Below are 14613 nucleotides of genomic sequence, written 5' to 3'. Positions count from 1 at the left end.
TAATAGCATTTCCTCATCCTCATCTCACAATCTCCACAGTCAGGTCTGACTCATTTTGAAGGTCATGCAATGCAGAGTTTAAGGATGGTGGTATATTGATGCATCTCAGTCCTGATATCGTGATCATTAATGTTGAAAAAGTGTATAAATGAAATTGAGATAGATGAAAAAAAGTAAAAAAAAAATGTATTGTCACAATAATGGAAGAAAAATAATAATGAACATCAAGGAGAATGACTGTTCGGTGCTGAAGCAGATTATATGCATTATTTTAATTAAGAGTGCTTAATAGTACATATGGTTTCCCTTGAATAATAATTGCATGCTGATGAAGTATGATTAGAGACTTTTTTTTTTTTTTGGAGTTCAATTAAATCAAATCCATTTCTGTAAAAGGAGAGTGATTAAAAAGATGATATCAAGGTCTAAACTGAAGGCTGTGGCTGAAGCTTCCTATTGCAGATTTCTTTATTATCACTCTCCTCTGATGACTATTATCTAGTTTTTAACAATGCCACAAGTTTCAGACTGAGTCCTGTAGATTGAGCAGAAGTGGCTTTACAGATCAAACAGAAACTTGGGAAGTCCTTGGATGTCCTTGGGTATGTGATCCTGGGGTTGTTTCCAGCCTGGGAAGACTCTTGGTTCATGCATGTGTCTGAGGAGATACTCTGATTATCAGGGCTCTAAGGCAACATACTGTTTTCTGGGCTGATCTGTTTCTGTAGAGTGCTTGTGAACCTGGGTGATTAAATGCAGACTTGCTCTGCTGCTTCTTTTCTCTGCAAGTCATTACTGTCTGCCTTGGAAGGCTCCGAGACCAGCAGGGCCCAGCCAACTGTCTGGCAACTGTTAACAAAATTATCAATTATCTTCTTGAGTCCCATCATCTTGTGCTTTGATTATCCTGTGAGTAAGGAGGGCTGGTTGTGCTAACATCCTGATTGGTGCCCTAAACACACACACAAGGCAGGGGAAGGGAATGATGCTCATTATCTGGGAGCAAACACAGGCAAGGCTGTCCAGTAGCATGGGAGATCGTGGTGTCCAGGCTCAATCACAGCCTGGTTTGTGTTTTATACCAGTCCACAGCAATCTGCACTGACGCCTCTTGTCTGTTACTCTGAGGGGACTTTTACTTTCTTTGCTTCAAACTTCCCTTTATAACAAGGAAAAAATGCATTTTTTTGTGCTTAAGCATGTGCACTGATGGCTAACTGCATGTTTTACCGTGCAAATGGCTTTATTACACATGCAAATAAATAAAATTTTGGTTTAAGGTAATTAACATCTGTCCACGATACAATTTCTGTACATGATCATTGTCATTGGAGATCTTTCACTCTGATCTATGGAGATCGATTTTGTTTCATATTTCATTGTATATTTTTTCTTTGTACCAGAACAATAGGTAGATCTGTTTCCTCAGGACTGTGTGTAGCCAGCTTCAGGCAGCTAACATGGCTTCTTTCAAAAGGATCCAGCACTGCTTCCTTCTCCTCTTCCACACCTGAAGAGGGGCAGAGAATGAAAGAATCCAAGAGGTCATTTCCAGTGCAGTGATGGTATCTGAGTTTTTGGAAATGTTATGTGCAAATCATTCTGCTTTAAAGCAAACCTTTCAGTATTTGTCCCCCTCAGAGACCATCAGAGCAACGTGGCTTTAACGTTGGAGCTAAAAAAGAATTAACACTAGAGCAAATATTTAAATTCTCTGTAAGAAAGCCAGCATGAGGGTTTGTGAAGATTTAAAGATTTGTATTGTCATGGTGTGGTCTCCTCAGCCAGAGCCCAAGAAGTGCAGAAGACCATTCTGCTGCATCCTTTTGCGTGCTCATAACCATGCACACTGGGGAAAAGTCTGACTAACTCTTTTTCCTAAGATTTTAATCTAGTGGCCCTTTAGAAGTTAATTCAACACTGTCTTTGCATGCAGATACCAGGAGAATTTGACATGCATAAATATTAACAAGATTAGAAAATCATCATCTTAAGATTATTGCTGCTTACATTTATGTGCTCCACAGTTGACTTCATGGCTTGCTGTGTAAGCAGCAACCCTGTGCAGACAGAAAGTCAGTTCCAAACAAACTGGGTTGAGCACAGGTTCATGTGCACAGTGCCAAGCCTAACTCAATAAAGGCATTATCTTGGAAGGGAGTTCAGCATCCCTCTTCTCTGCCCCTGCGGTAACAAGAGCCTGAGAACTGCCAAGAATGGGCCAGGCTCTGTGTGAGGAGCAGCAGGATGTGGATAGAAGGTAGGAGTGGAAAGAAACTCTGGATAATATCAAGGAGTAATAACCCAGGGCATGGGGAATCATTCCTCACTATAAATTAATGTAATTTAAAATATTTTTTAATAGAATTGTATAAAATCCTGGGTTGGAAGAGATCTACAAGGATCATCAAAGTCCAACTCCTGGGACAACCCCATCAATCACACCATGATATTAGAAAATTCATATAAAGGCATTTAGGTACACAAAAAAAAAATATATTCATATACATATAATCTGAAAAGCAGTAATTTCTACGAGTACACAAAAACCAAAGCAGAGATAAGTAGGAGTTTCTTTTTTTGTGCAAGAAACTGAAAGTAGTGGGATCAATGATCACTGCCAGCTGTGAATGAAATCCATACAAAATGTAATTTAATTGTTCTAAGTGCTGTATATTACTGAATTGGCCAACAAATTAGATTTTAAGCAAATTATACACTTAAGAGGATATTTTTGACCTTAATTTATCAGTGACTCAGAACCTCATCATGAATCATGCAGAAAACGTAGTGTATGATCGTGTAAATAGAGATCTGTATTCCAGAGCCAGCCCAAGCTACCATAGTCCTGGATTATCTTAATATGTAATTTTGGGGATGCCTAGTGCTGTGTGCCACCCTGATACAAACAGTCAAGTGCTGCTTGCTGTGCACAGGATACCTGAAGAGAGGGAAAGTCCATGTTTGATTTGCAATCACTTTTATTTCCTAATCAATATTTTCTGTGCTAAGAGTAAGTAAACTAATATTAAATTATTTGGGGGTGGGGGGATTGTTGAAATGAAGTGTTTAATATTTGCAAGAACTCCCACTTTCCTTGTTCAGAAATAGGTATTTGTGATGAATTGCTGTGCTCTGGTTCACCTACTGTAGCACAGACTCTCCATAGTCCTTTCTCAGAGAGCCCTCTACTGTCCTAAAATACAGCATGAGCCATTCAGTGTCTGATACTCCGAAATACGATTTGATCTGAGGTGTGAATACATGCCCTGGTGCCAAGGTAGATTTCAATAAGGGAAAAAAACCCCAAAACAAACAACAAACACATGGTACTACTGAATACTTAAGAAATCTGAATTTTTGAAGTTTGACAACTTTAATGCAAAATGAACGTGTTTATGGGCAGATTTCTATTTCTCTGCCTAACCATGGGAATGTGGTTTTCAGAAAGATAGAGGCTCAAAGAACTGGTTGTTTTCTCATGTTCCTGCCTCTGATTTTTCTTGTGCAAATCAGTTAATTTTTTTGAAAGGTGATGAATATAAAAAAATCCCTGCTGTGTAGACTGATTCTGCAGGAAATTTTTCCACAGTAAATTGAGATCCCACTATTAAAAATGCTCATTAATTTCTCATGAGTCTCACGACTGCTGCCATTCATCTGGTAACACTAGGTGCTGAAATTGTTATTGCCAGGGAATCAGAGATTTCATTTAAATAGACTCAATTTCTCATGTTTAATTAAGGAAGTTGAGTGGATAGGGGGAATCAGAAGCAGCATATTCATGGAATTTGCCTGTATTAATAAAAATATTTCTTCAGTTTTGCAGGGGGGGAGAAGGTGGGGAAGGCTGATTGGTTTAACATTTGAGATTGCTAATATTGTGGTTCTGAGAGGGGATCTTAATATATGCAGATATTCGTTCCTTACTTACATGGGTGTGGAGGCTGAAGCTGTTGTTTATAATTGGTTTAATGTCAGAAGATCTGTGCAGGTCACTCTGCCCGTCAGTGTGTGTGGGAAGAGAGACCCTTGATGCAAAAGATGAACACCTGAGATTAAACATTGCAACAGCCAGTCACCAAAGTTAAACCTTTCCTCTCACCTTAAGGAAGGAACAAGAGGAAAGAGCTGTTATTTTCAACACAGGGTCATTGATCCCTCTAAACAGGACAGAATTCTGCCATGTTCCTTCCCCATCCATGACCCCCAGGGGTAATGTATGAAGGGAGAGGTGCCAGGTGTGAGGGCAAATGTGACTTTAAAAAATTAGTGCTGACATCAAAGGAAGGTGAGGCTCAGAGCTGCTCAGTCCCAAGGATTGCTTGGGTCTGTAGCAGGCAGGCTTAGGGATGGGGGGATGTTGAGTCTGTAGCTGAGAATCTGCACAGGTTTTCCACACTACCATGTCACACTGCCTCTCCTCTCACATGGTTTGTCATGGCTTGGGTGGATAAGCTGCCACATGTGTGCTGGTTTCGTCTGGAAGTGCACAGATGTCAGTAAAGTGTTGTTAGCATGCATAGAATAAAATTTTAAAAGTGTGTTGCAGAGGCATAGGGCTTGAAATGCAGAGGAGTTGGTGCTGCACAACTCAGGTTTCAAATAACTGAGCCTAATTCTTTCCAGCAGGTAAAACTGGAGTACAGCACTGCTGAAGACATTGTTTACAGAAGGATAAACATGGCAGTTTACCTGATTTTTTAAGTTATGTCATTTGTAACTTGGCATATGAAGAGATCTGAGATGTCTGTTTAGATTTTAATGCTCCTAATGTAACTAAAAATGTCCTAAAGGCTCAGCACTTCCACCCACTGAGGTTTGCATAGCACAGGCTGGATACGGCACAGTTTCAAATTCCACTGAACAAAAAACCCAAAAAACCCCCAAGATTGGTGTGTAAACTTCTGTGTCAAAGAAATTCCTGCACGCTGCACGCTGCTGTTTATTCTAGCAGATTGATCTCTCTCATGCATAATATTTTCATATCTTCATATCCACTAAATATGCTTTAATTTTATTCATCTTGCAAGTTTCTGCTGCTGTGGCAGAATGGAGGATGGGTGGCTGTGCCTGCCTTGTCAGGAAAACCAGACAGCACTTGAGGCATGTCCCTGCAAGGCAGGCTCAGGAGCAGCATGCCCCCAAAGCAAAACGGAATTGTGTAACAGAGACTCTGTGGAGCCTTTCACATTTATCCAGCCTGGCCTTAAAGTATTCATATTTTTAAAAAAATTAAATTTGTGTGCCAGCAGACATCCTTTATGTTGCTAGTAGGCAGCTTGGATGTTTGAGGAGGAAAGTTGTGTTGAACACTGAGTTTAGCTCCCTGAGAAAACAGCTGTGACATACAAAAAATCCCCAGCCTGTGATGAATCCCCCCAAACTCCACTTTATTTCATTTCCTTATTTGCATTGTAAAACAGCTAAACTGGTAATGTATATTTATAATTTATATAGAGGAACATATTGTGTGCATTTAATCCAGGTATTTTTTTTATGTCACAGTCTTTTAGAAAGTGTTGTGGATCCATCTGATGTTCCTGAAAATTGGATTTTATAGTCAAATTAGGTTCACAGATAGGTAGAATTGCAAGAATGCATAGTTCCTGAAGGAATAGTTTGTAAAACTCTGGAAGAGAAAAGAACCTACAGTGTCATTTGGAAATGTCACATGATACTGAATCATCTTTAACACCAGCATTTTTTTAAGTTTGTGATTTTTCCTTTTATCTGTTGGGATCTACACAGTGTCAGAGAAGTAAAAGCAGGGACAGCAGTTATTTCCTTCCTACAAAGATGTTTATCCCTTTAGGTAAAAGACCTTGAAATAATGTTACTTTGGTATAAACCTATTTTAAATATTCAGATTTGTTTTGCAGTATGCATGGAATCACAGAATGGTTTGAGTTGGAAGGGACCTTAAAACTCATCTTTGGGCTTTGCCATGGGCAGGGGCACCCTTCCACTGTCCCAGGCTGCTCCAAGCCTTGTCCAACCTGGCCTTGGGCACTTCCAGGGATGGGGCAGCCACAGCTTCTCTGGGCAACCACTGCCTCCCCACCCTCATAGAGAACAAATAAGTACAATTCTACAGTTATTGTTACATTTTATATTAGTGCTTATTTTTAAAGTAATTGGGAGTTCATCAAATAAATTTTCATGTACTGAAAAACACCTTTCCCACAGCTGAGTGCATTGTTAGTAATTGTTTTTTCTTTTTAAAATAGAAAGAAAATCGTTATGGGATGAATTAGCATTTGAACTCTTAAGATCTTTTCTTAGACTTAATAATTGTATAAATGTTACATCAGTTATTGTGTATTGTATGTGTATTATGTATAAATGCTGTTTGAAAAGTTGTCATTAGTGTTTTAACCACTTCAGTATGGGAATAGAATCAATCATGCTGCTTTAGCTTTTCACTTCATGAGAAAATTGTTGTCTTTACTCTTAGCTAAATTATTCTTGCATTTAATAATTCAGTAGTCGGTCTGATGCATTTTTCACCTGGGAAAAGGGGGCCAAAGCTTGTCTCTATTTTCCATGTATATTCAGCGTTGCGCTCGAGGGAATAGTATATCCAAAAATAAGACTATAAATAAGAAATCAGTAGCCTTTTCTGTCTTGCTGCTTTATGTGGGTTTGATATATGCTCCTGCAGCATTATTACTTACTCTGTTCAAATCAATGCTCTGAGCTTTCCTTTACATGATTGATTTCTTCCAGATTAGCCCACGAAGTACGTGATTTAATAAACACCACTGCTACCTGTTTGCTAACACACAGATGTCTGCAGTGCTAGACAGAGACTGTAAAATTTCTAAAAGTGCTCCAGTCAGTCATAAGATTTGGATGGTATCATTTTATTTAAGTAGGAAAAAGAAAACAGATTTGGTCTGCTATAGTTGAAAGCAAACTAAAATTCCTTGGAAGAAACAGAAATAAGGCAAGAATTCATTAAAATGAAGCCAGATTCTGCAGGAGATAATGATGTGAAGAAAAGTTGCTTACTAGGGTATTGTCCTCTTTAAATGCCACTTTTCTGCTTCACAAAAGAAGCATTTTTCCCTTGCTTTTGTGTTCTTAAAAATTGTGGTAGCAGACTGTAAAGTATCAGCAACAACATTGTAACTGCTGATGTCACTTCCTAAAATATCTATGGATATGTATTTGTATTACCATTGAGTGAAAGTTTTAGCAGAAATGGGCTGTCAAGGAAGAATTTAAATGTTCTGTAGTGCTGTCCTGGGGTTCAGTGGGTGTGGGGTCCATGTAGAATACCTGCTTTTTATTAGGATGTTATTTCAGTGTCACAGTTGCTTATCTGTAGCAACTCACAGGGTGCTCATGTTCTGGGCAGTATGTCTTGCAAGAGTTCCATGCAGGACATGGAAGGATTTTGTGTGCCATTTGGATATTTAGAACCAGACTTTTTACAGTTGCTTCTGGCTGGATTATATGGAGCTGGTTTAGGTACAGTCTTGTACAGGTTTTAGTTTGTCCTTACAGCTTCATTTTTTGTCTTTCCATAATACCTCTCTGTTATCTCGGAGACCAGTGTTTTTTAGTGCTTTCCAGACAATTTTTGTGTATAATTACTAATAGATAATGTAATGGCCTTTGAGCATTGATGGCCTGAGGAATTGGGAAGTTTCTTCATAAGTTACTATGTAATACTTTCACACAGCTGTCCAGACATAGTATTTTTTATCTTTAAGTTCACTCTTAGTTCTTTGATTTTCCTGATAATGGCCTGACATAACATTATTCCTCCCTAAATTTCCTCTCTCTATATAAGGCAGGGTTTTTTTAATTCATGCCTTCTGTGATACTGTTTTCTCTGGAGGTAAATCTCCATAACTTCCCATCTGTGCTCAGATGTGGGCTGCAGTCTGATACACACCATATTCCCTCAGTCTCTGTACCCAAACCAGTCTGTGGCCAGGTCATTTCTTCTGTGCTTTCTGAGAAATGTTGTGAGGTTCTATTAATCTTTCTCCAGGAAACTTGTATTTCTGATATTACCCTGCTTTCATCCACTTTCCTGGGAGATAGCTTTCCTTTTCAATTGCTGTACTATTGTTTTTAATATTACTGAGGCTTGTTGTCTTTTCCTGCTACTTTCTATTGTAAAATTAAAATGCTACTTTTGGCACAGAAACAATCATACTGCTTTTGAAGGATAGATATTATTCTTGCTCCCCCAACACCTTGGGAAGAATTGTACAATATGATTCTATTCAGTCCACATTTTCATCAACATGGTCACCATCACCTGCAGCCATCATTCCATTTTAGAGCACAGCCTTACAGGTATTTTTTCCCTTTCTGCTATATCAATATATGAAGAAGATGAATGAAAGTTTCTTGCATGTTTTTGTCAGTGTGTTTTTATAGCTCCCACGAACAGTGATGGACTTGGCAGCCTGGAGACTGAAATCCTCTGTTTAATCACAGCTAGGTGTAGTTCAGCAGAAAGATGTATTTCTATACACAGCCCCTGTAGCATGTCTAAGCCTCGAGCTGGGGAACTGACCTTCTGTAAACGGAAAAAAGCTCTCAGGCCTCTCAGCCCCTGCCTTATCTGTGAACTGTTGAAAAAGAAGCATTCGTGCCATTGAGTTTTTGTGACAGGTGCTGACATCTAGTCTGGAGTGGACTGAGAGCTCTCTTTGGGGAATTTCTTTCCCTGAGTTCCTGAGAGAAAGCAGTACTCTATCCAGCCTGGGAGTTGTACATCTGCGTGCATCGAGTTGTCACATAACGCTTCTAAAGACAGTGGCTTTTCAGGCCAGCTTGCATTTAGCCCTAGGCTTGAACTTCTGATCATTAATATCTATGATTCTTTATTTTGATTGTGAAAACTCTCAAAATCCAATAGCTGAGACCAGAGAACTAACTAAAACTGTAAACTTCATTCCCATGTTTAGAGTATTGAGATATTTCATTTGGAAACAAAGCAAAAAGGTCCTCCAGAGAATCCTGCAACATTCTAAGTCCAGAGAAGACACACTGCACAGAATTGTTGTGTGTGGTTATAAATTGTATTCCCTGAACATTTTGTAATGTTGTACAGAAAGGCAATGGTCCTGGTCATATTCCTTTTCATAAATATGTGCTTATTTCCCTGAAAATCCAATGTAATGAAAAAATATGCTATTCCAGAAGAAGTGCTGGCTATATAAATCTGCTGGAAATAATTTGACTGGGTGTTGGGTCTTTTTGTATTTTTCAGCTAACAGGACAAGTGACTTTGCAAATTGCCACTGATCCAGTTTTGCCGTTTAATGCCCTCGACATCGCGTTAGAAGTTCAGAACAGTCTGAAAGGTAATTTTCATTAGAGGACTATTGTTCTCCATTATTACAGGGGGGAAAAATCATCATCTAATCCCTGATACATATTTTCAATACTTGAATAATAGCCAGTGATTTTACTAGTTAAATAGGGCCATTATATACTGCTGAATAAAACACAGTTTTGGTGCTAAAGAAAGCCACAAAGTTTTTTTATTTCTTCTGATGTTACTTTGTCAATTAAGCAGTACAGGTTAGTGTATTGTCCTGAGACCTCTGAAAAATATTTCTGTTTATAGGTTTATGAAGCTCTCAAGTTGATCTGTTAAATAGAGAAGTCATTTCTATAAAATCATGCCCAAACTTCACATATTCTTCAGCAGATTGCAAGATCATATCTCAAATGTAAAGACTTTTTGCAATCTTCAGGTGCTACCCCTGCATTTCATTCACTCCCTACACTATAAAGCACCACTTTTCTGTAACACATACTCATAGAAGTATGATATCTTTTCTTTAATCTTTGCCATCCATCATTGTGAAGATGTAGGAGTCAGGAGGCAAGTATTGGTCTGGAACCAGTGAGTATCTAAAAAGACAAGTAATTTTAGCTCTGTTGTGCCACATAAACATTGGTTTAGTTCAGCCTAAACACAGCAGGGGATGATCATCAAATGAAGTGTGGCTCAGCTGGTATTCCTCCAACTGAACATGAGATATCTTCTATTGTTCTTTCTTTTTCTTTATTTTGAGTAACAGGACATGTTGATTTAAACTGACTTTTTTTTCCCTCAACTTCAGTTAGATCATTTATCTCTACCACTTCAGGGGAGAGAAAATTATTTCCTGGGCTGTAGGGCCAGCAGGATAAATTTTCTCCCAGCTGTTCACTTTGGAGTTTTGTTTAATGATTTTTCTCATGGCTTTCATGTCTTGTCTGTCTTTGACTTGTATAAAAGATTAGTTTATGTTCATTTTGGAAAACATTAAGACAATGGTCCTTTTTCAGTTACTTAAATGAGAAGTTGTACTTTTTTTTTATGTGGCTCATGAGTTTATTCATTCTTCAAAAGATTTTTTGTTGAACAAACTTTCCAGTTCAAAGTTGGAATGTGTTAGTAAGCGGTTTCCTTCTCCAACTCAATGCAAACTATAAATGTAGAAAATGTGAAGGTAAATCTGCATGACATGTAAAATATTTGTTCATTAGGCTTAATTTTGTGCCTCTGGGATCTGGTTCAGCCAATTCCTTGAACACAGATTTTATTACCCATTGGACTTTCTCACATGCTTGAAGTTAAATTTTGTGTAAATATTTGAGTCACTGTTTTTGCCATCTCCTGGATGTGCTCACAAAAGGTTGTGTATACCTTGGTGCTTGTTAATACTGCATTTATTTACATTTCTAAAGGATTTAACTCTGTAATGTGGTGGGTGTCTGTGCAGTTAGCTCTGCTAAATTCCATGGGATATTACTCAGCACCTCACAGACCATTTCTTACATCCAGGATAGTGTGGATGGCAGGTTGTGTCATCCCCAGCACGTTCATATGGCTCATGGCATGTTCTTCAGAAAGATGGGGAAGAGGCTGTTAAGTGACACGTGTTCTCTCCCCTTGCACACACCAGAACTCTTGGAAACAAACCACTGCTTTTGGGTTTATCTGAAAGAAAGGGTTGGGGCTGGAGAGATTTATTTTTCTGCCTCTGCTGATGGTCTGATGTTTAACAGGAAACCTTGTGGTCATAAATGATGAGAGATGGGGGTTCCAACACTGAAATCCAGGTCCCCAGGGCTGGTCAGGCTGTTGCCTGCCTATTCACAGATGTGATATTTTAAACAAATTCATAAATAAGTGACTGCTTAGAATATTCTCATTAGCTACACCTTGCAGCTGTGTGGGATTTGTGCCTTCCATACATTTAAAGTCAAGACTCATTTTAACTTGAATCAAATACATTAATATCTTGCTAGGCCTTGTATCCTATGAAAATCCAATTAATCTTTTGTGGTAGGGTGCAGACAAGATGTCAGATCTGGTGTGTGAGTGATAGAAACAGTGCTTTTAAACATTTCCTTCAGAAATGCTTTGTATGTATGTGCCAGTAAAAATGTACAATCATTTGTATAGAAGTGATTTGTATGTATACAAGCATTTTTATCCAGAACATATTTGTGTTTACTGCTTCAAGCTCTTAGCACTGTGCTCCTTTAGCCTGTCTTTAAAATCTGGGGTATGTTACAGCAAGTTTCAGTTTTTGATGGTGGAGATTCTCCAGGACCTCCTTAGGATTAAAAGCATTGCTGTACCTTTGCACCAGACTGTCCCAGCAGTTCAGCCACCCAGTTTACACAATTCAAGTCAGCCAGGTTGGTGTTGTGCCTCACTTGGGTGCTGTTGAAGCTGATGTCATTTATTATTGGCACTCACTTGGACTCATGCAAACCTTTCAAAACTGATGTCTGTGCCCCAGCCCTGAATAGCGCCTGTGCAGCACCAGGCAGGAGAGGTGAGATCCCCACTTGTGGCTGTCAGCACAGGCTGCTGGAGCAAATTGTAGCCATCTCTGATAGCCACTGGCTGAGAGGGAGAGCCTCATGAAGACAAATTGAGGGTGGATGAGACTTTCTGGTTTTCCAGAAGTGCAAGAGCTGTGATTTAAAGCTCTTTGGCTGACTCAGTGTCAGCTGTGTGTGGCTTCTTATCAGTTAGGCCCTTTCTTCTCCCAGAATGGATGTTTTACAGATGTTACTGCAGCTGAAGTACTTGGGGTGATAATACTAGGCAGCACTAGCAGAAGTTTAAAATAATCTGGTTTACAATAATTCATTCCCAGGGAAGTCTGCGTGACTTTCCACAGCCCTATCTCTACCCATACATTTCAAAACATCAGGCTAAACTCTCTGTTCTTAGAAAAAAATCAATAGAGGAACCTATCTCTCTCATTTACTTGATGGCTGCATGCTCATTGCCTACAGCTATCTGCTGCTCTTCAGCTTGGCATCATTTTACCTGCTTGACTGTATTTCCCTGATCATTTTGGGTGCTTTTCAGAATTACTCTCTCCTCCTGTCTGTAATGTTCAGAAAATTTCACTCTTTACTGTTCCTACCCTTTATTCTTGACTGCAGCAGAGGTGAAAAATGCAACAAATCTGTATGTAAGACAGAAAAATCTCTTTTGTCATGAGACACTGGCATCTTGTCTTCAGTATCCATTCAAGGTTATTATGTATTAGTACCTTTTTTCAGGCTTTAAAAGACAGTGATGGAAAAAGGCATTTTCCATGGACAAACATTTAGTTCTGAAGGGCAAGGATGAACATTTGTTCTGTGTTTGTAGGCCTTAAGTTTCAGCAGCTTTGTACAAAGTCATTGGTAACTTCATAGAATCATAGAATGGTTTGGGTTGGAAGGGACCTTTTAAAGGTCACCTAGTCCAATCCAGGGATTAGGGAGATTTTCCAGTAGATCAAGATGCTCAGAGCCTCATCCAAGCTGGAACTGAATGTTTCCAGGATGGGGCATCCACCACCTCCCTGGGCAACCCAGTGTTCCACCATCCTCATTGTAAAAAGTCTCTTCCTTACACCTACTCTAAATCTAATTTTTTGGTTTAAAACCCTTACCCCTTGTCCTATTTCAGAAGTTTGTCCCAAAGTTTCTTACAAATCCCCCTTTCAGTATTAAAAGAGCACAATGAAGTCTCCCTGGAGCCTGCCCTTCTCCAGGCTCCTGTATTGACATGCACACAGTAAAATGTCACAACATTCCTCTTTAACATAACTTCTTTGAAAAAAGGCTTGGAGCAACACCAGATGAGTTTACTTGGGCTATGGCAGTCATGGTAGCAAAATTGAAGCTGATGGCAACATATCCTTTGCACTGTGGATTTGTGGTTTGGCCCCTTTCGGCCCCTTCAGGGTGCTTCCTACAAAGCTTTCCCATTCAGATTTTTCTACTGCCAGGTCTGCTTATCCTATTTTACAGAGCATGAAAAATTTTCCTAGTGAATACAGCAGTACATGATAACTGATTCAGAATTTGCAAGCTAATCAAAACCTGAAGCAATTTCCCTTCTCTCTTACATGCAAACACATGTTCACATATATGCTAAACAAGCATCATGCCTTAAAATGCAGATTTGTCTGTGCTCCCTTTCCTATAAGTACTCATAGGCAAGTATTTTTATAACAGAGGGCACAAACAGAATTTAAAACTGTTCGGCCTCTAGCTGTGCTTTTTCATAAGAGTAATCAGTTACAGAGGGAAAGGCTGTTGTATTCAGTGTCTGTAAAAATACCTGTTTGGTGTAACTTGTTTCTGAATAAGATCCAGTTGCATTTAGCAAATGCAATGAAATTCAACAGTGTAATTCCCTGATCAAGAGTGCACATGCTCTTGAGTCACTTTACTGTGTTTGCAATTTTATTTTTGTAGCAACTAAACAACTAGCTTGGATGATTCATCATGATTCTCATTGGAGACAAAAGGACAATGAATACAAAATAAAATAATGTGACATTGTTTTCTCTTAAACAAGGTAACACTTGTGCTTGATTTTCTCTGTAAAAGCATCACAAGGTGCTTAAGACATTATTAGTTAATGCAGGGTTTTCTTGGAGAATCATTTGCCCTTCCATTCCCATCTTCTCAGCCTGAGAAAAGCATAAATCAGTTTCCCTTGGTGGTGCAGTTCAGTGTGTGGTGATGCCTGTTCTGTCCTTGGCTGGCTGAGGTAACACTGCCCATCCTTGCAGGTTTTGTGCTGAACCATTGAAAAAGGGCCTGGGTGTGTGTTCTCTAACAAGTGCTGGTTTAGAGTGTAAAACAGAGATTTGGTTCAAGGGCCATGGAGAACAACTGAGAGCATTTACAGGATATTTGTGTTTAAAAGGGTGGTCTAGTTGGCTTCATTTCCAAATACAGAAAGATAGGTTTTCCCTTTATCTCACTTTCCCTACTGAAAAGTCAAAGCTGGCCTTTGCAATTGTTTATATAAGATTCAGAATAATAAGTTTTATGTTGCTTGGAATACAAAGTGTTTTGCTGAAACCAAAGGATTCTTTCTAACAGGATGAATTTAAATACTTCCATATGGACACAAGTCCCAGGGTAAGGTGTGCATGGTGCCTGCATTACATACATGGGAATGGGAAGTTCTTCAGTTGCACAGGATGTTTGCCAAAGATTTGGAAATTAAGGATAATGATATTTTGCAAATATCTTAAATGTAGCAAGCTTATATGCTTGAAGAATATTTTTATGCAGCATCAACCATCAACTTGATTAGAATTTCAATTACTTCAGACT

The 14613-nt window shown here is 39.0% G+C and overlaps 1 protein-coding gene across 3 annotated transcripts in view; it reads left to right on the top strand.

Moving 5' to 3' along the window:
• Nucleotides 1–14613, top strand: part of NAALADL2 (N-acetylated alpha-linked acidic dipeptidase like 2) — a 421140-nt gene that overhangs the window by 388821 nt on the left and 17706 nt on the right. For all 3 annotated transcript variants that reach the window (XM_031055528.1, XM_031055527.1, XM_031055530.1), the window contains one exon: nt 9239–9332. In XM_031055528.1, the coding sequence (XP_030911388.1) occupies nt 9239–9332 (94 nt within the window). The remainder of the gene's footprint in view (nt 1–9238; nt 9333–14613) is intronic.

Source organism: Geospiza fortis, unplaced genomic scaffold (assembly GCF_000277835.1).
Source record: "Geospiza fortis unplaced genomic scaffold, GeoFor_1.0 scaffold172, whole genome shotgun sequence".
In the NCBI taxonomy this organism is placed as follows: Eukaryota; Metazoa; Chordata; class Aves; order Passeriformes; family Thraupidae; genus Geospiza; species Geospiza fortis.
This window is presented reverse-complemented; position numbering and strand designations above follow the sequence as displayed.